The 25,404-nt window shown below is 40.2% G+C and overlaps 1 protein-coding gene across 2 annotated transcripts; it reads left to right on the forward strand.

The window, feature by feature from the left end:
• The first annotated feature begins 580 nt into the window (after positions 1-580).
• On the forward strand, positions 581-24,408 carry hmga2 (high mobility group AT-hook 2). Of its 2 annotated transcripts, XR_015090418.1 has the most exons (6): positions 581-974; positions 1,960-2,046; positions 2,728-2,778; positions 17,586-17,618; positions 19,777-22,582; positions 22,948-24,408. XR_015090418.1 is itself a non-coding variant. In XM_086058166.1 (5 exons), the coding sequence occupies exons 1-5, from the start codon at positions 873-875 to the stop codon at positions 19,846-19,848; spliced, it is 345 nt and encodes a 114-aa protein (XP_085914292.1). In that variant the 5' UTR covers positions 581-872; the 3' UTR covers positions 19,849-24,408. The 2 variants fall into 2 exon arrangements, 1 of the variants encoding a protein (XP_085914292.1); XM_086058166.1 differs by having other exon boundaries at positions 19,777-24,408.
• The last annotated feature ends 996 nt before the right edge of the window (positions 24,409-25,404 follow it).

The following is a 25,404-nucleotide window of genomic DNA, read 5'->3' on the forward strand; positions in this document are numbered from 1 at the left end:
TGGAGGACTTATATTGCCCCCTGGTGGGCAAAGCACACACACCAGAAGGAGGACTGTGAATGGAAGCATACAAATGCACTGTTAAATCCATAACATTCTGTTTAATTATGGTATGAATGAGTATTGATGAATTGAGATAAGGGTAGTCATGAAATGAAATAATCTCACAAGTCAAGGCACGAGTGTGTAGCGAAAAAAGTGCAGTAATGGAGTAGCCTTGCCACTCAGGAGAGCAAACGGGCTGCAGCGTAACTGAACTCCTCAATGATCCCCCACCATGTCGAGCTGATATCATCAGGCCACCATTGAGAAAGGAACTTTCCTCTCAATGGCCGTCCAGTGGTCGAATTCCATTGAAACGTGTGAAAATGTGAATTTAATTCATAAATGCGGTCTGTCACGTCTGGCCCACCGCCAGGAATCCGTCTGGCGTGTTTTCTCTGGCCCAACCCCAGACCCCCCCTTCACCCCTCCCCCTTCTGCCCTGTGCGTCCACCCACGGGAGAGGTGATTTCGTCCTCCCCCCCCCTCCCTTTTTTTTTTTTTTTTTTTTAACCTCATCCTCATTGAGCGTTTTTTTTTCTCTCGAGTGGGCCGTGGATGCGGTTAGTATGCTTCTCAGACGGTCCGTGCCGAGCTGTCACGCCTCGCCGCTGCTACTCGGTCTACCCCGGTGCCGCGGTGCCTTATAAGCCGAGTTGAGTCGCTTCTCCGCCGGCGTCGCGGACTCGGGTGTCCCGCTGAGCCCCCTGGGTCTCACCGTGTACCTAAACTTCCAGGCTCTCCCTCACTAATCGTTAAAAGCCGCTAACTGGAGAACAAAATCTACTACTTTTTTTTTTTTTTTTGGAACGGAGAATCCACCGGGAAGCATGAGCGGACGCGGGGACGAGGCCGGCGAGAGCTCTCAGGAGCCCGCAGGGGCCGCGGAGCCCCAAAAGAGGAGACCGGGGCGACCGAGGAAACTACAAAAAGTCAGTATAAGTTCATTTCTGTCCTAATACAAACATAACAACAATCGATCGACATTTTCCCTCTTAAATTAAAGTACATTAATTTATTCTAAATAAAAAAACAAGCACAGTTGTAAATGATTGCGGTGTGTGTGTGTGTAACTTGACTCGTGTTATCATGTTTGTGTAAAAAAAAAAGAAAGAAAAAAAAAGGCCTATTTCCATTCTGGGAGGTTTAATTAGAGACATCCATGATTTGAACCCGAAACAGTGTAACAAGTCGGACAGTTTTGAACACGTGCACGATGCATCTGTGTAAAATCCACTATTGAGTCACTTTTCCAGCATTATTTCATACCTAAAACACAATCCGTCTTATAATTTGAATCATATTTACTGGCCAGGGATACAATAGGAATTTGCAACAAATTTTTTGTCAATAAATGCACATTTAAGAAATACAAAATGTGCAATGTGCAGCTATATATTCACAGCAATACAAAGTGTGAAATACTGCAGCAATTCCGAAATGTGCAAAAGACGAATGCATTCAGGCACTATTTATACATGCAATGAACAAACGGTCACCTTTTCCATGTATTCCAGATGAGCGTCCGTTATTTACGTCAGTTACTGTATACGCGGTTCATATTGAGACAGGCTTTGTTAGAAATAAGTAAAAGTGCACAATGAGAGGGAATAAAACACTTCCCTGGTGTCAGCCCACACATGCACGCGATTGTTACACACACTCGCAAGCTTTGTGTGCGTCGCTCTTGAACCATAAAGCGGTGACCAAATGGGGGACCACCACCAGCAAATGAGCACATGCTTGAAAAGGAACCCACACAAGAGGGGTTGCCCACTGTGCGTGTGTGGTGTGAGTTGAGGTGGGGAAGTTGTGTGTGTGTGTGGGAGGGTGTGTGTTGGGGGGGTTGGGGGGCTCCCCGCTTTTTTGTTTCCTGTTCTCCACACTCATGTCATACCCCTCCCTTTTCCCCCCCAGGAGCCGAGCGGAGAGCCCGTCCCCAAGCGACCAAGGGGCCGCCCCAAAGGAAGTAAGAACAAGGGCCCCTCGAAGGCAGCACAGAAGGTGCGTTCCAACACCTGAATGACACGCACATCCATGATATGTTGCCGTGTGAGTGTGACAATCAGACTTTTCATCAATAATCTCGATAGTAATGAATTGGAATGTAATTGCTAAAAAATATAAGTTTTTGAAAAATCTCAGTTGAATCTAACTCAAATCTTCACCCACAGATGAACCAAACAGTCGACTAAATACTTAAACAATGAATCGATTAATCAGTTGTCGGGTCATTAATCGATTTGACAACATAGAGCATATAATTGCCATGTTTAATATGCTTGCAAAAAATATGATCTCATTTTGTATGGTAATGATATGAATTTGAATATGAGCTGCTGGAAACATTTTCTGCATCTCTGCTCAGCCATATAAAACACACTGATGATTAATTGAACACGGTATTATCTTTCCTTTTGACCATCAATTGTCCACATTAAAAATGTAGCAGGTCTGGGATTGCAATATACAGACTAGTCACTCGTGGGTAATGGAACGCCGTGATACAAAAATACTATTTCCCTAAAATGGGAGTGTCACATCCACGTGTTTTTGACACAATTCTAACTTTGATGCAGCCAATTTGCATACGAGTGAAAAATGATTATTAATATTACTATCCTCCATTTATGTTCATTCTTCAATTGCACATCTCACAGTCTCAACCAATTCCTGTGCTCACAGAAAGTTGAAGCGACTGGGGAGAAAAGACGCAGGGGGCGACCCAGGAAATGGGTAAGTCGAACTAAAAGCTTCCCTTTCAAAATCGTCAGTCGGCTCGCATTCTCGTGCTGCACTATATCATTCGATTTCTCATCCACATTTTCATTTCGCCATGACTGTTTTGTAACAATTGCTCTGTATAATTTATTGACTGGCTGTTTGTGGAGGTGAAATAGCTCAACACATGACACCGTTTACGCTTTGCCATTATGTCTCCAGGCAGGCTGAGAAGCGTGTCACCGAGCTTACTCATGATGCACTTACCCAGGTGGAAGAAAAAGTATTAGGATTCACATTTAGACAGGATCTCAGTGGTTTAGTTACTTTCCACTGTGTTCCTTTTGTATGGAAGTATCAAAGGTATCAATTTGAGAATCAGATTTAGAGCCCCGAACTTGCAATAAGTCAGGTGTGCGTTAATACCTCTTCAATACACACTCTAAAAACAGTTAAGGTAAATATAACCCAATTTGGGTCAAAATGAGACCGACCCGCTACTTGGGTCAATTTGACTCAACTTTCTGGGTTATTTTGTACAAAGCACCCCAGAAAGTTGACCCAAGAGTGGGTTGGTCCGGTTTGACCCCCCCCCCCCCCAAAAAAAAGATGATAAATGAAAACCCCAAAAAGTTAGTTCGGTGCCTTTTTGACCCATACTGGGTAAATTTTGACCAAACCGATTTTAGAGTCATTTTGTATAAAGCAACCCAGAAAGTTGGGTCAAATTAACCCAAGTAGCCGGTGGATCCCGTTTTGATGAAAAAAAAAAATAATTGTGTTAAATGAAAACCCCAAAAAGTTAAGTCAGTCACTTTTGGACCCATATTCGGTTATTTTTTACCCAACTGTTTTTAGAGTCTACACTCTAGTTGAGTCAATTTGACCCAACATTCTGGGTTGCTTTGTACAAAATGATACAGAAAGTTGGGTCAAACTGACCCCAAGTAGCGGGTCGATCCCGTTTTGATGAAAAAATTGTGCTAAATGAAAAACCCAAAACGTCGAGTCAGTCACTTTTTGATGATATTGGATTTTTTTTTTTTGACCCAACTGTTTTTAGAATCTGCACTCTAGTTGGGTCAATTTGACCCAACATTCTGGGTTGCTTTGTTCAAACTGACCCCAAGTAGCGGGTCGATCCCGTTTTGATGAAAAAATTGTGCTAAATGGAAAACCCCCAAAAGTTGGGTCTGTCGCTTTTTGGCCCATATCGGGTTATTTTTGACCCAACTGGTTTTTATAGTCTTCAATCTAGTTGGGTCAATTTGACCCAAAATTCTGTGTTGCTTTGTACAAAATGATCCGGGTTGGTCCCATTTTGATCTAGATTGGGTTACATTTGACCCAACAGTTTTTAGAGTGCAGGTTCTAGCAACCAATAGATGAAAACGTCCGAGAAAGAAAGAAGAGAGACACTTCAAGCGAATGATTTTATTACCACACATTCACTTCCTGTCATTGAAAAGCCTTTTTTTTTGTTACCCACCGGGATCCCCCCTTGTAGGTTTGCCGCCTGCTTTTAATACATCTTGAGAAATGACTAAATGTGATTATGTCACCTCAATGCGTCACCTAAACGTGTTCAAGGAGATCCCCCCTTAATGTTGCCCTTATCAGTCAAAGAAAATGTTTACCCTCCAGCCTGACCACAGGAAAACTGAAATAATGCGTCTGACAGCTTGAAGGTCTCAGCGTTTATCAGCACCAAAGTGACAGGTGTGATTGATAGCGCAAGGAAATGGAGTCAGAGGTGCCACCAGGAAGGGTGTGCGGAGATGGACTGTGTACATGTTGACTAGATTCCGCATACATTTTGTCCGCCACTGCTCTCCTCTGGGGGTTTCCCGGGGCTCAACATACTGAAAAATACGTTTATCTTAACGATATAGAGGGACCATACCCCCCCCCCCCCCCAAAAAAAAAACTTGCCAGAGGACAGTTGTTTGTGAAAATGTTTGGATGAGCCAAGTGAGGAAGTTCATTCCCAAGCAACAAGCCCAGCAAATCAGTTTCTCAACACAGCTGCAAGGCCGCCACTGAACCATTGGACTGAACTGATAACGAGCGGTTGAAGTTTGCCGCAGTGCTTTCTTTGTAGTGGTGTCTGCTGGTGCCCCGCATGTCCCAGGTACATGCACCTCCGCTTCAACGCCCACGCTCTGGCCTTGACATCCACTGCAGACAGTCTGCTCTTTAGATAAGCGTTTGACAACGCAAAGGTGCTGACTTTGAGTGGCTGCCTGTATATAGAACTGCTTCGCTATAGGCCACCAATTTATTTTTCATAGATCTTAGCTGGCCGTGCAGTGCTGTGCAATCGGGATTTCGGGAGCAAGTCAGGCGCCTAAAAGATGCCATGATGAAGACAATGTGTTGATGCGCCTCCATTTGAATCTTTGTCCAACTGCAGTAGTGCTGTCACTATCGAATATTTTTTGTATCGATTAATCTATCAATTGTTCAATCGATGAATCGACTAATCATACTCATTTAATTTAGCATTAAAGTGTATTGCGAATTCTCCCCCCCCCCCTTAATCAGTGTTTATTTCATACTTTGTATGATGACTGAACAACTACTGTTGGTTCCAAACGATTACTCGACTATTAACTCATTTGCTCCCAAAAACGTATACAAATGTTCTATTTTAAATATTGACATAGTCCCAAAAACGTATTTATACGTTTTAAACGTGTTTTTTTTTTAAATGCTATAGCATACAGAAGGCTTTGAAGCAGCCGCTAACCTGTAGAGATTGTTTAAAGGAATGGTAGTTATTACAACTAATAAAAAGGCCAAAAGATTGAAGGCATTCAAATCCAATGTCTTGCTTCAATGAAATGCAAGAGTGATATGCTTGTTATGCGCTTGCCCGGTCTTGTCTGCAGTTCTTGGAAAATCTTTTACTGTTTTCAACCAAGATGGATCACATGTCAGCGCTGGGATTTTTTGTGTGTTGTTTAGTGTAGCAGCCACAATGCATTTGATTATGTTAAATCTATATACTGGTAAATGTAAATGGTGGAAAAGTACAAAGTAAATTGCTTCTTTGAATAATTCTTTATTGGGAAAATCAAGCGTAATTATAGACCGAGGCCTAGTAAATCTTTTAGGTGTATTGAGTCGGGTGGTAAAGGAGATTTGGATTGTTTTTTTTGACTCCTGGACCATATTTCAACTTCCTTTTCCGCTGCCTCTCTTTATTGCCTCTTTGTGCAGGTGCTCAATTGCACAAGGAAGCTTCTGCTTCCTCTGTTGATGTCAAAGCTGATGGAGGGCAATGTGCCCTCAAAAAGATCCCTTTTCCCAAAACGCTCCATTGTACACTTTAAAAACAGTTGGCTCAAAAGTAACCCAATTATGGATGAAAAATGACCGATCCACTTCAACTTGACCCAACGTTTTGAGTTGTTATAAACGAAATGACCCAATTTTTTTTTACCCAAGTAAAGGATTTGGCCACACTCTAAAAACAGTGTCACTATGGGTCAAAAATTGACTGATCCTCTACTTGGGTCTATTTGACCAACCAAATGGGTCTTTCAGCGTAAAAAAAAAAAAAAAGTATATTGGTTAGATCCTTTATTTGGGTAAAAAAAAAGGGTAATTTTGTATAAAACAACCCAAAAAACTGGGTCAAATTGACCCATAAAGTGGATTGGTCAATTTGTGATCCATAATTGGGTTACTTTTGACTGTTTTTAGAATGCAATATTTAAAAGACACATTTCTTGACCCAAAGTTGTAGCGGGTGTTAGAAAAAATAGATTCGGCAATATATCGCGATATTACAGCGCGCATTCTTCGATATGCGGCCGAATCGATTTTTAAACATCCATTTTTTATGGGAATATTCAACAAAACATCTTACTTAGGGTTAGGATTCACACATTAAGCATGGAAGAATGTTATATTAATGGAACATTAAGCCTTAATATTTTATTTCAGTGCTGTTCAAACATGAAACGGACCGCAACCTGTTTGTTAAATGCAGTGGCTCCGTTATAAGCCTGAATTTTCAGATAAATAAATGCATTTTCATACAAATTTTACAGTGTACAAGTTTACTGATTAGTAATTTCTAAATTTGAGGAAAAAATAAATAAATCACAATAATCAATTTATAGATTCGTATTGGGATTAATCGGTATGAAATCGAATCGTGATACGAATAGAATTGCCAGGTACTAGGCAATTCACACCCCTACAAAGTTGGGTCAAATTGACTTGGATTGGTCCATTTTTGACCCAACTGTTTTTAGAGCGTAGACTTACACATACACTTGGTACCTGATTTTTCGGGTCAAAGCATCAGCGAAGGTGGAGGAGTGATAAACACGTCTGCCTCAAAGTCGAGAGGTTCTGCGTCTGAAGTTTTTCGAGGGATTTAGTCCTTACTATTGCGTCGGGTAGGTTGACTCCTTTCGTTATGCTAAAACGTGACCATTAGAGGATGATTGAACCTTGACTCATGCTTGGACATGGGAAATGAGTCAGACGTTTTCTTCCGAGGACCATGACCTGCAGCCTAATGTTTTCTGAGCCTTGAATCGAATCATGCCAAGTAGGAAATGCACCGTATGTATTTGTAAGGTTTCTCTTCATCACTCGTCTGACTTTGTGGCCAGCTTTCCTTTCCACCAGTGGGCCAGTTCCTCTCCGCATCCCGCTTCCTTCCACACACAGCTGCTTCTTTGTGCTCGATTCTCCGCAGTCACATCTGAAGTTACTCACACCCAGGACACGCTCATACTCGCGCTCGTACCCATCTCCTCTTTTCTGTGACCGCGCAAACTCTCAATGGGGGCTACTGTGAGACTAATACGCCCCACATGCAACCCTGCGGAAATGACCGGCTGAATGGGAGAGGAAGCGCAAGTGCTTTGGCGCGAGCGCGTGTAGAGGGGGGAGTTGATGGAGTGTGAAAGCGGCGAGGGTGAAAACTTCCAAACTGCGCGGCTTTGCTGCTCTTGGCTTTGGGTCAGACACCGGCGGGCAAGTGCCAAGCGTTTTGGAGAAGCGAGTGAAGAGGCCGAGGTGATGAGCAGCACTTCCTGGCATTTGGCCAGCAGCTCCGGAGAGCCCTCAGCGACAATCAGCGCGCGGAAAGCAGCGCTTGTGTTAGAAATGTCGTATTGTGACCAAACAGCTGTTTTAGGAAATTCTCAACTCGCTGTCTGTGGTTTCTTGACAGGATATCTGATTCTGATCTGATGCTGGAGTGAGTCAGGACTGTGGCGCATCGAAGTCTGACTATTTTAAGCATTCATTTGGCCACCGTCTGAGTCATGCTCAGTTTTGGAATAAATTCCCGTGTTCAAAATGCGGTGTGACTAATATCTCCTTGGATCACTGGCAATGTAACGTCTTACATAGCTGACTGATAAGTCAGCTAGGAAAAGCTTCAGCTTACATGTGAACCCTGAACAAGGGCTATGCAAAATGGATGGGTATTATTTGATGGGCAGCGTCAACACAGCAAATCAGTCAGTGTTAAATGACAGTGTTATGCAGCGTTATTTGAACACTGTCAGAGTAAGTTTCCTTGAGGGTTGGGGTGGAAGTTGTGTGTAACCTGAATAGCACGACCTTAAGTGTTAAATTGACCACACCCTCATTTCCGGTGGAGACTTTCCAATTTTTTCGACATTTCAATAACGATACATCCAGTTGCTGTTGTTGGGGCGGCGTGGATCAGTGTGTAGTGGTCGTCTCGCAACCCTGAGAGTGTGGGTTTGATCCCAGGCCAGTGTGTCAAAGTATCCTTGAGCAAGATACATGCACCCCCAGTTTTTTACTTTTTATTTCTCTTTTCCCCCTCTTTTTTTTTTGTATGTGCATGTGCTCATTAATTCACCTAAAACCTATAAAAAAATACCATACCGTTCACCTAAACCGAATACTTCAGAATCCAGCTAGAGTTGTGAAGTAGTCAGGAGACCCGAGGAAGGATCAAAGAAAAGTGAAATCCAGCACCGACCAGACATCACCTACTACCCGCCGGGTTATCAACCAGAATCTTTCACCAACCCCAGAAACATCAAACAACAAATTAGGGAGACCTCAAGAGACCAAAGGAAAGACTGGGGAAAGTAAGGAAGGATAGATGAAGCGAGAGTGAGATCCACAGATCCACCCCCAGTTCCCTCCTGATGCCGTGTCATCAGTAGTCAAAATGTAAAGCGCTTTGAGGGCCTTGTAAGGAGGAAAAGCGCTATATAAATACTATTTACCAGAGTAACGTGTAGTTGGAGTTAAATTGTTTAACACTGACACTAGTGCAACACACCCATAAGTGTTTAAACACCAGAGTTCAGTGTAGTTTGGCAGAATTAAATGTTTGACACTAACACTAGTGTAGAGTACTTTCAACACCGCTCAGTGTTTACCAGTGTAGATTTTTAACACCATGCTGTGTTGGAGTAACGCTGGTTAAGTGTAAAAAGAAGAAGTAAAGTAACAGTTTGAAAAGTGTAAGATTTACACTTATTGGCGTGGTCACAGTCTAGTAGGGGTGGGAATCTTTGAATGTCTCACGATTGGATTCTATTCCGATTTTTGGGCCTGCGATTCGATTCAGAATCGATTTTCGATTAGAAAGATTTTTGATTCAAAATTATTTGATTGACAATGATTTTTGCTTCACTTTAAAGATGTTCAAGGAATCGTAATGATCTACTCCAGTCTGACTCGCTAATGCTAATTAGTGCGCTACTCGCGGCACTTTTATCCCTAAAAAAAACCGGCTCCACGCTGCAAAAAACCCCAACTTTTATTGGAATAACTTGATCGTGACTTTTTCCTTCTATTCTCTAATGTGGCTACAACTTAACAGTGTATCAGACCGCGTGGAACCACACTGACCCTAAGTGGACAAATCAGGTACAACATGAGCAGCGCTCCCAATTAAGGCACACACAAACAAAGGGAAGACGGTATAAAATAATTTTAATAAAATCGATTTGGGGACATTTAAAATCGATTCTGAATCATACTAAATGAGAATTGATTTTTTGGCCAACCCGCTATTTTCGAGTGGCGATATTGCTGTGCATAGTGCAGCGGCGTCACACCTGTGGGGAATACACGCTACAACGCTAACATCGGCATTTCATTTTTTGATTGTGGTGCACCGATACAAAATCTTGGACAGGTGATGTAACTATGTGTGTATTTTTATTTTATTTTATTTATTTTTTATTACAGCAGGCCAGCACAGGAGCTGCTTGTGCACGCAGACTTGAAATGTTTCTCTCCACGTCAACATGTGTGTCAGTGGGCCGGTCCTCGGCTGCACAGTGTGTCAATTCTTAGGAAGATTTGACTTTTAAATGAGAAGTAACCGGTGAAGGGAAGGGCCAAAGCAAGGTGCTGTCTTTGCAAATGTATATTGAGGGACGCTATTTATCACTATTTGCAGAGCTAGTCTTTGCACAGAAATGACTTAAGGAGACTTCTTGTTCATTCAGTCGCAGTGTGCGGTGTGTGTTTTTATGAATGGTGGCAATATGTTACTTTAGTACAATGAGTTGAGTACAGGCAATGTGCTTACCGCTCCACCCCAAAATTGCCAAAACGATCTGGCTCCATAATACCTCACCTGGGAGGCAGTTTCTGTGCTCCAGTGCTGCTGTTTTGGTTATCAACAGAGATCAAATGGACTATTTTAGCTCACTGATTGTATCTAGAGAAAAAGAAAAAAAACTTTTAGTTGATGTTTTGCCTTTTATACACTCTCGTCAGTCCATGAATCTTAAGTACATTTTAGATGGGTGCTACTAGACCACACGAGTCCCCTCTGGGTTTCTGTAAGGGCGAGAAAAAGAGTCCCCAGAGATCACACACGCTGAAAGGAGTTTGTGAGTGGATTGGGTGAAGGGGGTGTCAGTGGTTAGAGACCTTGCCTCATTCCCTACATTCTCCAACCCCCCACCTTCCTCCATTTTTGACTGCAGAGGAGCTGAATTCCAGCCACTAGAGACCTTTGTCCCGGTATTAGGAGGTCTCCGAGGACATTAGTGGATTTCCACAGGTCACCCAGCTCTTTTTCCTTCTGCTGACTGTGGACGAATTGAATCATTTCACACCAAAACAGCGTTGTTATATGCTAATAGTTGGATTCTCTTTTTATTCCTCTTGCACGGTGGGATGAGGAAAGTTGGGCAACTGCAAAAACCTGGCAAACACTTCAAACTCTCTGGAATTCCCCCTGGAATTTTGGGCCGTCGTCCACGCAGTATCACACAAACCAATTTGTAACCACTCCTCAATATTTAGATTAGCTCAAAATGTTCCTTGTTGTAATGATCCTTGTTTAACACAATCTACAAATAAACATTAAGTAGTGCGTTTGCGGAGGGAGGGCACTTAGCTCACCGACTGTTTGTTTTACACAGGAAGCTCCACAGCTGTCCCGGGGTGTCCTGTATGCTTCCCACCCCCCGACCCCCCGCGACCCCTACCTCTCCTCACAATACCGCTTCTTTTGTTAAAATTCCTTAAAATAGATACAGACTTTCTTGCCATTAGCGTACTTGCGCCGGTGCTATTACGAGGCAGGAAGTGAGCCGTTTCAGCAAGACAGGTTAATTCATAACACGTGCAACTCGGGTCGAACAAGCGAGAGTGTAAAAAATCCTGTAAACCCACGTTCTCAAATTGCAGTACCGTGCAGTTCAGTTGTATTTAACTTTTCAGCACAATCATTTTGCACCCTAAGAAATGTTTGATATCGTACTTTTTATTTAGGTGCAATTTTTCATGTTTATGTGAAAAAACATTTTAATTACCGGTATATATTTTCTAGAACTGTGCTATATTTAAGCACAGTGTTAATGTTAAAACTTCAATAATGAAAATTTAGGCCTAGGCGGTACTTGAAGAGCTAAGTAAAAAAAAATTAAAGTGGTACTTGCCGTAAAATAAAATCAAATCAAGAACCACTGCTGTAAACAAACAAACAAAAAAGAGAAACATTTGTTGCATTGCCTTTTACCTCCTATTTCCCCCCCCCCCCCTTTACCCAGATACTCTGGGAACAGATTTCACTTCAAACAGCAGAGGCTCCTAAATGGAGCCAGTCCAATTTGTCTGTGCCTTTCTTTCCTTCAACAGCCCCCCAAAAAAAACCTTCCAAACAAAAGGCTGCTTGTCTGCGAGGAATTTTCCACATTCCTTACAACGACAGACAGTTTTTTGCTCGACAAAGGGCCCTTCGGCAAATTCCCCCTAATCGCCGGACCCTGATAGGTGCAATTCATAACTCTGGTTGTCGGGACAGTGGGTGGCGTCAACGGGTCAGCAGCATGTTCAACCGTTGTGGGAGAGAGGCAACTTCACAAATGGATAGCATTTCCAGCAATGTTCACAAAACATATACGCTGCTCTGTGTTCAATGGGTGCGTGCGTGATTGGTCCATTTGGCGTCACGTTACCTTGGCGTGTTCGCGTGGCCGTGGTAAATCCGGCAAATGTCTGTTTGAACTGCAGCTGTGTGCTTACCTGTGTCGCCACGACGACCTGAGCTTTACATTGCCAATGTTTACTAAAATGTTTGGTCAATGAGGAAGCTGCTGATAGCGTATCTCTTTCGCTTGCATGTGGAGGAGGGTTTGGATATGGTCGGAAAAACTCAGGGAAAGCTTTTCCAAGTTGGATTTTTAAAAAAAAACGTTTCCCTCTGAGAAATAACAAATTCGCTATTCATAGCCCTGACTCCCACGTCACTCACCAGCTACACAACAGATATAGTGCGGAATGTGACTACGGTGACCCCAAGTGGACAACGATATGCCTGCACCTCACATGCACATTTTGTTGTTAAATACAAAATCACTTTTATCTGATTAATCAATTAATCGGAAGAATAACACTTTTATTCTATTAGACAAAGCTATGGCCTGACTATATGAAGCTCCTTCCCGCAGTTCAACATAGATAAAACATTCACGAGAAATCCTTTTGCTTGAGTACAAATGTTTCATCGAGTAAGGTTTTCAGCAAATGAAAACCTTCCCACACACACACACACAACCCAAAAATCTATTGCCACATGCATCGAACCGTTTTTCTTCGTTTAATTGTCGCAATTTTATCTGTTGTATCTCCGGGCAGACGGTGATTATTCCTAAGTGTTCCACCAACCCGCCACAGAAGTAAAATGTTCACCTAGGCAAAGTGCTTTATTAGGCACAGTTGTTAAACTTTAACTATTTAAATGTCAAGCATTCCAGATTTTAACAGCCTCCTCCACTACATTGCGGTCCGTCTGATGCATATCCCATTACAGCCGTTTCAGCCATGCAAGCCGTGTGTGTTTGTGGAGGTTGAACCTCGCTGCTCCAATTATCCGCCGGGCTTCAAAGGAGGTGCAAAGGTTAGCGGGCTCAGTAACGGTTAACTAGAGCAAACAGCAGCTCCTATCTTAAGGGAGAATGAAAACCTCTGCAAAGACCTCGGCGCGGGAACGGGGCTAAAAGGCCGCAGGTCTGCATGTTGTTTATATGCAATGCACGGTTAGATTTTGTCTCATCATTTTAGTATTGTTATAAGACAGAAATGGGGAAGTAGTAAGCATGGAACAAAAAACGATTTGAACTAGAACATCGTTTTTTTGATTTAAAAGATGCAAGTGTGTCGAATCGATATTTGAAGTATAGTGAAATATGTAATGAATCATGAGACATATACCTTTGAAGGAATTGACACATTTATAATACTGGCAAGTTCATTCAAAGTTACTCGGGATGTTTGATATCACTTAAAAAAAAAATATATATATATATTAAAAAAAAATTATAATGGGAGTAGGGGTGTCAACATTAGTGCGTTAATTTTGAGTTAATTTAAAGTTGCTTAAATGCCACAAATTTCTTTTATGCGCGATTTATGACCGGCCCTTACTTGGAAAGCCTGTACTGGGGGAATTCCAGTTGCAAAGCAAGCAGACATGTCCAAAATTGAGCAGTAATAAATTTAATAACAATGCATATATTTGTGGAGACTGGGGTCAAGTTGTATTTAACAATTTTAAAAATGTGCAGAATTTTACAGGTTACTTTTTAAAATGTATTAGATAGCTCTTATTATGAAAAGAAAAATGCACTGAGCTGTCACCAACATCTTACAAAAGCAATTATGCCATCTGGTGGCAGAAAAATGACCTCAACACAAATCAATATCACACTCTTTTTTTTTTATAGTACAGTACATCTTTTTAATTTTAACTCAATTGTATGAATTATTATGACATGACTGTATCAATGACAAAAAGATGCAACCATATTATATATATAAAACAGAAATTGAAGTCATGCAATTAACTCATTTACTGCCATAAATTTATTTTAAAAAATTGATTGTTAAAAATTAGGGGCAAGAGGCGATTATTTTTTTATTGTAATTAATCACATGACTTCATTAGTTAACTCGATTAATCACAAATTCTATACGTTCTAAATGTACAACAAAAAAATTCTAGGGTTTCATACTCGTTAACAAAAGTGGAAAAAAAAAAGGTTAACTATTTTTTTACTAATTGACTAATTGACATTTATAACCTTCAACAGCAGTGAATAAATAAATAAATAAATTATTATTTACAATTCGGAGCATCAAGCGATTAAAGTTTTTAATCGTAATTAATTGCATTACTTCACTAGTTAACTCGCGATTAATCACAAATTTTATGTACAAAACTAAATGTACAATAAAAAAAAAATCTAGATTTTTAACAAAAGTGGAAAAAAATGTTAAACGAATAGAAATAGTTCAAATGAATTTTTGACGTTTATAGCCGTCAATGGCAGTGAATGAGTTCATTACGATCAACATTTTTAATCGCCTGACACCCATAATTGGGAGACTAGATTTAGGGATCAAATCCATGTTTCCACAATTGGTGCTCTGTGTTTTGTTCATTCTGATCTAGTCAAGCTATTTTCTGACAAACATTCTTGTATCTTACTGGTATAAAGCGATCACACCATTTGTGTGTGTGTGTGTGTGTGTGTGTGTACATTTCTTAATGAGTCAAGTAGAGGCTAAAACATTTGGACACAAAGGAGAAGATGGGGAGCAAGCTGACTGGCCTTGAGTCTCTTATGAATGGTGGCCTGTGCAGTGTACTTTCTGGGGAGTGAAGGCTTTTCCCTTTGATCGGTTGGGACTTCTGGGTGGGTGAGAAGCCCAGGAGGAGAGCTCGCATTCTTCGAGCAGCAGACGGGGATTGTGTTTCAGCCGAGAAAGGGGTCCCAACCGCACTCCCCTTTTGAGTCATTCTCACCCAACATTCCTTTGAATGGGCTGCCCTCGTGCTACGCCTCAAGCTGTCTCCCGAATCACTTGTACGACTGAGCAGCTGCTGGGGCCTACGAGTGATTCATAGTGTCAGAGCTGGGCAACATCAAAAAGCCGCCGCAGCAAGTGAAAGACAATGCGGTGATTTCTCTTTTTTTTGGGGGGGGGGGGGTCTTAGCTGGGGCTCTGGGAGAGAGAGCAGTCTGTGCCGAAAGGGTGTCGATTTTTTTAATTTATTTGTTATACACCGTTATTAGGGATCATTTGACAAATTCATGTGCTGTGTAAAACTGTTAAAAAAAAAGGTACAAGTCGTAGAAATAGAAATAGAATAAGCTCCACTGTTACTTTTATACGACTTTCAACAAAACAACCACAGAGAATTCTTGCGTCTATATTATTTATATTATTGCGTAACCGTGCCCAGAAGGATCGTGCGAGTAACTGCATGTGGCAACCTGTAAAGGGACAAGCAGAACGTCACAGTGAGGTCGTCCATTCTTCGTCTTACTTCATAGACTCCCAGCCATTTTCACTGAAGCAATCTCCCTCGCTCCTGGCTGTTTTACTGGATTTTGACTGATTTCGCAAGGCCCACAGAATATTGTGTTCTATTGCTATAAAAAAAATTGAACCTACCAAAAGATTAGAGTCTCTTCTTTCATTAGGAAAAAACTGTATATTTCTGTCTGTTTACGTTTTGCGGCAATTAGCATTAGAATATAGATAAATTATTCACAAATCTGCTAAGAACTGTAGGTAAATCAGCTTGTTTTCAACATGGCCCTGGTTGATCTCTTCTACTCTGCTGTTAACTACCATTTCTTCAACCGTTTTGTCCAGTTGAGAGGCTGCATCAAAGGCTTCTGTATGCTCTAGCATTAAAAAAACACCCCCCAAAAACCCATTAAAACGTATAAATACGTTTTTGGGACAGTTAAAACATTTAACATCTGGGAGCAAATGAGTTAATGTGGGTAAGATTTTAGGTGATTTAAAGGCATATTTTCAAAAAACAAAGAAAAGAACGATTAATGATGTGATATATATCTTCTCGTTTAATCCACTGACAGATGCACTCACTTTTATCTGTGCTGAATTATTTTTAAGCATTGTGGAAGCATGAGACCATTAAACAGTAGGTGATAAGACTTCCAACTTGGAACCGCTGTGTTTTTGCACCTTGCTTGTGTTACACATCCGGTGTTGGCATCAACTCCGTTAGCTGTGTTTTAGCCTCTTGGCATTCCAGCTGGTCCAAAACACACCAGCTGCTAAAAGTGATCTCGATGTCGGGGGGGCTGCAGCTGGCCTGGATTACAAGCACAGGATACTCTCCATGTTCTCTTTACATTCTCAGAGCGGCCGGGCTGCTCAGCTGTTCGCTTGCTCTCATGCTACTTCCTGTGAAGATTTTGGGACGGCTTAGGACATCCCTTACACTACATTGGTGTATATGCAATCCCTCAAAACCTGATAGAAAAGCTGAATGAAAAAACTAGGATTGAGCAATAGAACATTCACTGTCATGTAGATGATGCCTTAAATTAGTTGTAAATTTGTATCATCAGATACCATGTGTATAGTAAAAAACGGCGTTCAACTGTCTATACTGTATTACTTCCCCAGGAATGTTCCATTCATACGCTATACGTAGCGCTTACCGCTGTCAATCCGGATAAGACATTCATCCAGACTCAATTTGCCTCTCAATGGTCTCAATGTCAATGGAGTGTGGAGGGCAGCTGCATTCTATATCGTGTATGTCATCCGCCAACATTCCCTTGGAGCTCGTAATGCCCTTGTGGTGGGTAGCTGCTTCTTTTGGCTCTTTGCCCTCAGCCATAAAACTCAGGCTCGCCTTGAGATACACCCTGTAAAATTGTTAGCGTTTTATTATCGGTCAGTTTATATTTCTTTTGGTTGACTGGTTGATACAGCGGGAGTGGATATGAATCAGCTGTAACCACTGTTAAATGGCACGTTTTTGTTGATTGTCACCCTTAAGCTATTACTTTGTTGAATCACGCTACAATGCTACATGCTTTGTTGAATCATGCTACAATGCTACAATGTAAACGTCAAAGTTCTTCATTTTCAGCTTTGTAGTGATTTTGTAGAGATTTTGTGCCAAAATTGATTGCCATTTGGAACAAAATATACCTTAAGGGGGTGGAAAGCAAAAATGAGCTTGACTTGGCCACAAAACATCAGGTCATAAAACGTTTTCCTTGACTGCATGGGGGGACTTCGTGTATGTTTTTGCAAAACGTAGCGGGGTTGGATGTGTTTCTTCGTAAGAAAAGGCTTCCTTCTTGCCACCCAGGCACATACTGACTGATAAAGCTCTCTGCGTTTACTGTATGAGGCAACTAAGGAAGATACTGATAAAGTCCTAATTAGACTAAAAAAAGGTGCTTCAAAACTACAACTTTCAGTATTCAAGTCTGGTTTTGAGAATTGGAACAGTTTTTATTCGACGTTATATAGCGGTAACGTGTGTCTTTTCTGCTTTCTTGCAGCCGCAGCAAGTCGTCCAGAAAAAGCCTGTTCAGGTAAGAAATCCTCATTATCGTGCACGTGCACTCAGTAACTGTTTTTCAAAACTACAACTTCAGGTATTTAATGTATGTATTGTATTGATTGGTATATGTAAACTGGTCAACCTTCACTTTGTTCAGAAAAGTCAATTCAGGATGACGTGCATTTTAGAGGCTGAATGAGTTCTCTGTTTGAAACCCAAATTCACCACACAAGACAAAAAAAAAAATTCTCTTTTTCCTCCACACGTGCAGATGTAATGTATATAATTGTGAGTAATGCCTTGTGTTGGAGTATTAGAGGGCCAATGGAAGTAGAATGGTAGAATGAGTGAAACACGACACAGCCCCCCCCCCCCCCCCCCCCCCCCCAGCATGCCCTCACTGTCCAGGAATCTACCGAGCTCCCTGTGTTTGCTGGTACAGGCCACTTTTGCATAACTCACCTCTGATTTGTGGCTCTGTGGGAACAGGGCTTGAAGTCGTTGGGAGGTGCCGTGAGGCCCGGAGAGCTGCAAACCATAAAACTGTCCTTCAGCTCACCCACTTTGATAGGCTGTTTTATCTCAGCCCAAACAACGCCCGGCTGGAGCAAAACCTCAAAACCATTTCATTGCGGTGTGAAGGGTGGGGTAGCATTGATGCATCTGGAAGCTAGCTTTACTCTTTATCAGTGCTGGGAAGTAATATAGTACAAAAACTTTTTTTTCATATATATATATATTTTCCGATGGCTTTTTTGGGGGCTTTTGTCCCTATATTTAAAACATATCGAACTGTGGCTGAAAAGCGAAGCGTGGAGAGTCTCTGTCAGAAATGTTCATAGCATAGTTACAGTGGGGCAATACGCTTTTTTTTTTGACAACTAGGGATGCACGATAATGCCAATACCGATAAACTAATAATTTAGGAAGTGCCAATAATTTTTTTGCAAAATGAACTTACAAATACAAATATACTTTCAAATCCTAACGTGTACAAATACATTGAAACATTGTGTAAAGAACCATGAAGCAGCATTGTATTGATATCTCTGCTTCAAAGACAACCAGTAACTCATTTTGAGTTTGCCAAAACAAAACAGTCATGTTTTAAAAATGCAATACAGAAAAGAAAGCCCACACTGGCGACTGCCCTGTCGCCATGATGCATCTTCTGGGAACACCAGGTCGTGCGCATTATGACGTCACAAATATGCAACACCACCATAGGAGAGGGGAGGGGTTGAGGAGTTGGGCACAACTTGAGCCACAATATAATCGTGCATCCCTACTTACGACGTATTTAGCTTAATGCTAACAAACAATGCAAAATAACATAGACAGGATCTAGATCTAGTGTGCGGAAAAGATGTATTCAACATGTGAGATACACTCCGATTTTTTTTTTTTAATAGGCTGCTCATAATTTTTTTTTTACTTGACAGTATACAAGAAATCAGTTTCCTTTAACAGGTCTTAGGTTCTGAATCAGAATTCACACTTTCACCTTGCTTGCCTGCAATATTCTTTGTCAAGTTTGTGCTTGGCGGTCCAATATGATTCAAGGTTCTTTTGTGGTGTTGTTGCCCCCCCCAAAATCCACACTACTTTTCCCTCTCTTGTTCTGGTTTGCCCTCATCACACATGGTAGCATTTAGCAGGCCCTTAAAGGCCGCCGTCTGCAAGCGCTAATGAATGGAAGCGGAGCTGCACGTTTCAGAAAACGCTTCGGCCGCTCAATGGCTTTCACTCCCGTGGCCTGGGAAAGGAAGAAGGTTGTAAATTGTGCCAGTTAGCCTCTCCATATAACATGAAGCCATGTGGAAAATGAAATTCATCTCATCCGAGTAGGGAGTGTGTTATTTCCGCTACGGTATGCTCTCGACAAAAAAAAAAAAAGCTGCCCTTGTATGACACAAGTTGGAGATTGGAAATAAAATTTATTTGGTTGCTTCCTGCCAGAGATGGACGATGTGGTCTTAAAATCCCTCCCCGCAAAAAAATAAAAAAAATCTCTTTTTCAATTATAATTTTTTTTCTGTTCATAAAAAGAACATTCCAATGGCAAACTGATCGACTTTTTATATTGTATCTGAATCTTTTCTAAATGATGCACCTTTTCAAACTAATCTGTTGCCTTTACCTCATTTATGTTATGTTATTCTGTAACTGCCTGTCTTGTTCTTTGACAGGAAGAAGAAGAGGAGGAAGAGGAGGAGGAGGAGGAGGAAGAAGAGGCTGGGGAGTCCCCGGAGGAAGATTAAGCTTCCATACCATGAAACCTCTACCTCATTCAGCTGTCAGGTCTTTCAAAGGGAAAAGACTACCTTGACCACTTATTTTTTTTTATATTTTCCACGTCATTTTATGTTTTTTGTTTTTTTTCGGTCCATGTCCAGTATTTTCACTTTGTCATTGGATGCTGGATGCAGAAACCTGCCACTAAGCAGGCAAAACATGTTTCTCTTCCAATTTCCACAACATGCATACACACCTTTGTCGCAGTTGGTGATGTGGCCGCTCTTATCAGTCTCTGAAACAATTTTTTTTGCCTCTGAGAAATGCATTGTACAAATATTAAAGCCACCTACGCCTGACGCAAACTGATGCGTGACCACCAAGGACAGGAAGACACTTCTTCCTCAGGGCAGTTTTTTTTTTTTTTAATCAACCAAGCTTGCTACTATTATTTGCTCAGGTTTCTAAAAGACTAACACCTTACATTATCGCGAACCACAAAATTCATAAATACTTGACGCCAACTCGGCTGAAATTTGTAATCATAAATATTAAACAGGTTTAATCTTCACGATCATTCTTAACCCACTTGGCCCACTCCAGGATAATCGGTCACGATAATCTTTTGAGCTATTGACTGATCAGTAATGAGGAAAAAATGCTCAATTCTGCCTGATTATCATTATACGTGCAACTTACTAAAAGAAAAATGTACCTATTATGCAGTTCAACAGAACATGCTATTCTAATGTATGCTAATTTTAATCCCCAAAGAAAATTCTTACTTTATTACATTTTAAAATGTATATTGACGCAGTCGGGCAGAATCCTCATGTGTCCTAAAGTATTATTTTTGAGTTATTAAAAATGGTTTAGTTATTAAGCAATTAAAAACTTTAGACTGGTTCATAATTTATAAATACACCAGAACCACCAGCGGACATACCAGTAGTCTCAAGTTATGAACAAATATGAAATGACCAAATTTGGGCATAGACTTCAAATTGGGAAGTTGATCATTTACAACCTATCCAACAACTTATTCGTCTAAAAGAACGTTTCTGTGACTCGATAAATACAATCAAGCACGTAATTCTTAAAATTCTTATATGCCTCACATATTTTTTTTAAAGCTTTAATTTTGACTTCTGGTCTCAAGTATTGCCACAACCTCAGACATGCTTTTTTGTTTTAGTTGCCCTGTTCTTGGTGGAATCACAAACCTCCGGTTCGGTCATTTACGCCACAACCAAACTTGCTTGCATCCGACTACTGTATCGTTTATTCATTAATGCTGTGGTTCTTAACCTTGTTGGAGGTACTGAACCCCACCAATTTCTTTGGCGCATTCACCAAACTCTTCTTTATTGTAAAATAAAATATGTTTTGTTTACTGGTGAACCGTCACAACAGCTACAAGTTGACGAGTAAGCGCAACAATTTCCCTGCAGCACAAGTGAGCGTCCTGACCTCTGCCGAACCCCTGAGACCGACTCACCGAAGCGCCGAGGGTCCGATCGAACCCAGGTTAAGAACCACTGCGTTAATGGCTTAAGTTGCTTGCATCCAGCTCAACATAGCTTTAAAACCTCCGTTGTTCAATGTGGCGCTGCAAAGATATATCCTCAGATGGTCTGCCTCGCCAAACAACCTCATAAAAACACAACACGCATTACCTCAGAACACACGCGACCTTGATTTTTAGTTGGCAGCGTGGCATCGGACATCTCATCTCACACTGTAACACGCAAGGGGTAGCCTGGCGTGGAAATCAACCTGCTTGTACGTCAGTGCTTTGTGGTCACTGACGTGCGGCGCCTTCTCGACGGTTTTTCAAAACTACCTCCGACACACTCAAAGCGACGCACGGGGAAGGCAGTGCGCGTTCACGTTTGTGATACTGTATTTTCAAAGCGAGGTCATGCTTGTTGATGTTCTTCTTGTGAAGAAACCGCATTTGGCCTGCAACTGTTTTGTTTCGATCAGGTGCATGGCGGAGTGATCGATGAAGAAGCTCAAGTCAGGTTTGCGGCTGTTACAACTTAAGAGACGATATTTCAACATCCAGAAATTTGGTGTGGTTTTCTTATGCATTGTTCGAATTTCTAAAAAATATATATATTCTGTTGAATACAATTATTTTTCTTTTGAACGCATTAAGGGATTTTATAGGGTCGTATTGGATCAATAATTGGTTTGTAATTGCCTATAGATGCCACAAAATAATGTCAAAGCACTACTTTTGTGTAAGTGGGCGCCAAAATATTTTGATATTAGACATGGATCTGACCTTAGCACAAAAAATGTGAATAACTGAGAATATGCTAAGAAAAAAAATCAAAACAAAAAACAAATCCGCGAATGGATGAATTCTGTTCTGTCTACATTTTTGCTTCCTGACATTTGCTTCTTGAGCGATTGCTTGGAAGAAAAAAAAAAGTTAGTGGTCTGTTTTTATATACTTAAAACCCAAAAGCAGCTATTGTTCATTTATTCTCTCTAATTTACTTCAATGTTACTTTATATCTACGATAATGCAACATATTTTTCCTCATCGACAAACTGGGACAATAGTTAACTTGAATGTTTTTTTTGTTTTTTCCGAATGGGTAGGGCTGTTTTTTTTCTTTTCCCGATTGTACTACCTACAGTATGGATGAAGAATACCTCAAAAGTATCTGCTAATAATGGACTAATCACCTCACTACCTCCAGCTTTGGTCATGTCGGTTTACTTTCAGTATGAGCCATGCTGAATGATGTTAACTCATTCACTGCCGTTGACGTCTATAAAGGTAAAAAAAATCTTTTGAACTATTTCTATTAGTTTATCATTTTTTCCCACTTTTGTTAACAAAAGTATGAAAACCTAGACATTTTTTTTAATAATCCTTTTTTTTGTTGAAAAAAGAAAAAAAAATATTCTTAATTTTTTTTTAATTAATTGTATGACTTCAATAGTTAACTCATGATTAATCACACATTTTCTATCTGTTCTAAATGTGCAATACATTTTTTTCCTAAGTTTTCATACTCTTGTTAACAAAAGTGGGAACAAATTTTAAACTAATAGAAATAGTTCAAATGAATTTTTGACGTCCATAGCCGTCAATGGCAGTGAATGAGTTAATAATCAGCAGTAAATATCAGGACTGCAGAAGCTCCTCATTTGAAAGTGCTTTTTCTAATCTCAGTACATTTCTCACTTTTAAGTGGCTTTCAGATATTGTATATTGTATTCATGGCTATGTTTTCTTGTTTTTAATTAGATGGTATACTTGATTAGGTGTCTCGTGTACGCAAATGTGATTTTTTTGTCTCTTGTTTTGTCATATAGTTAAACCAGATGTATACGGGATTGATTTTTACTTGGGGACGTGTTATTGTACCATTTTTCACCCAAGGCCGGAGGTAGATCCTCAGAGGAGCTGCATTGATCTTTTCATTTGATTATTCTCACCACAAATGTGACACTGTCTAAAGCTTGGTGTAGGACAAATGAAACAAATGCCAATGAATTTGAAAACACCAAGGAAGTCACCCCTGATTTATTGACGTGAAGTTGTTTGTACACATATGACATTAACTCATTCACTGCCATTGACGGCTATAGACGTCAAAAATTCATTTGAACTATTTATATTAGTTTCACTTTTGTTGTTGTTAACAAGAGTATGAAAACCTAGGAAAAAATGTAGTGCACATATAGAACAGACATAACATTTGTGATTAATCTTGAGTTTAAATAATTAAGTAATTAAACAAAAAGGAAAATATTATTAAAAAATTAGGGGCGTCAGACAATTACATTTTTTAAATTGTAATTAATCGCATGACTTCAATAGTTAACTCACGATTAATCACAAATGTTACATCTGTTCTAAACATACAATACATTTTTTCTAGGTTTTCATACTCTTGTTAACAAAAGTGGAAAAAATGTGAAACTAATACAAATAGTTCAAATACATTTTTGACGTCTATAGCCGTCGATGGCAGTGAATGAGTTAAAAGGTATTTTTACACAGGAGGTGCTTCAGCTTTGCGGCTAACCCAAAAATGACCAGTGTTTGCAGCGAATGTTTTGTCAAGGCTGCCTTCGTTTGACTGAGATGATTGTTGAAGCCACTGAGGATGAACTTTCAGATCTGGGAGTCTTAAAAAAAAAAATACTCGTCATAACCTTTATATTCTAGTACAATCAGATACACATTACTACCTCTCTATAGGCCTGTTTTTACCTCAATCTCAAACCTAAATACTGTTTTGACATCCAGGGAGAGCATTGGGTGAACATCTTGAAATGTTTATTTTATACGACTGTTTTTCTATTCACCTCAAGTGAACTTGTAACTTTTATTGTGTAGTAGAAGCACGGAGGCACGTGGTTGGATTTTTCCAAGCTCTCTGTTTTTTTCTTCCACTGCATCTAACGTCTAAGTATCTTAACTTGTTTTTTGTTATTGTTTTCCCTATCCACATCCTGTCTTGGATTACACTACAATTTTTACTCGCTTGCTAAAAGTCTTTATAGATATTCACTGCGTTTTATTCAGCACAATAAATAAAAAAAGTTGGCATCCAGAATGTGTGATTTTTTTATTTAATTTTTTGCTCGTGTGATATTATAAAAAAAAATTCTATGTGAAGTCATTGACGTGACTACCAAAGACGATATATTAAGATTAGATTTGCAAATGAAGCTTGAGCAGTTTATATACAAGGACAACATCTCCTGACCTCAACCCTATTGAGAGCCTGAGGATCCTTGAAAGTTGAGAATCGCTGATCTATATAACAAAAGAAGGAAAAATAAATCTTGCATACATACATTATATAGTTTCCAACCCTTTTTCAAAGTCATTGGCAAGAAAATCGAGGCATCTTTTTGGGCGAGACCACAGAAAAGGAAGCAATTTGGGGGGTTTGAGTTCAATTGCTCATTCATCATTCAATTATTCAAATAATACCATATTGGGATCAAAAGTATTTCCCCCCATTTTGTGAATCCATGAACATTCTGTTGTGGTTTCATTCATATTGAGAAGGACCACAAGATCACCAAAGTACCTGTCAATCACTTTGGATAAAGCGGAGACGTACCACAAGGAAATTACCACAAATGCTCATAAGGGAATAGTCACTGACCACAATTATTTATATATATATATATTTTTTACTAAAGTTCGTTGACTTTTTAGACTTTGTTCTTTGTGGTACGACTCAGTGTTGGTGGGAAAAAATTCATGTTAGGCTCAACTTTTCATTTTATTTTATTTTTTAAGCAAAAAATTAGCATTCTACATATCATTGCGCTTTTAGCACCCACCCACTTAAACACATGTTTTTATATTCATGTTAATCAGTCCATTGTAGATGTTAGCACACTCGCTGTTAGACTGTTTTATCTGTTAACTGTTTCATTATATACATTTTTGCCTTTATAAATATTACCTGGCAATGTTGACCCCCTTGTCCTAATCTTCAAATGCGTTTTTTATTTTTATATGAGTTCCTAAAGCAATGATGGAGTGACTCAACACTGACTCACATAGTGGATCCCTTACTGAGTCAGTGCGCCAT

The sequence above is a fragment of the Leptonotus elevatus genome, chromosome 17 (genome assembly GCF_054856555.1).
Source record: "Leptonotus elevatus isolate MCC_2025b chromosome 17, RoL_Lele_1.0, whole genome shotgun sequence".
NCBI classification, from domain to species: Eukaryota; Metazoa; Chordata; class Actinopteri; order Syngnathiformes; family Syngnathidae; genus Leptonotus; species Leptonotus elevatus.

Coding starts and splice junctions, on each gene's coding strand:
- hmga2 (XM_086058166.1), top strand. CDS start 873: ATGAGCGGACGCGGGGACGAGGCCGGCGAGAGCTCTCAGGAGCCCGCA. Junction 2,779..17,585: donor GGGGGCGACCCAGGAAATGG/GTAAGTCGAACT, acceptor GCTTTCTTGCAG/CCGCAGCAAGTCGTCCAGAA. Junction 17,619..19,776: donor TCCAGAAAAAGCCTGTTCAG/GTAAGAAATCCT, acceptor GTTCTTTGACAG/GAAGAAGAAGAGGAGGAAGA.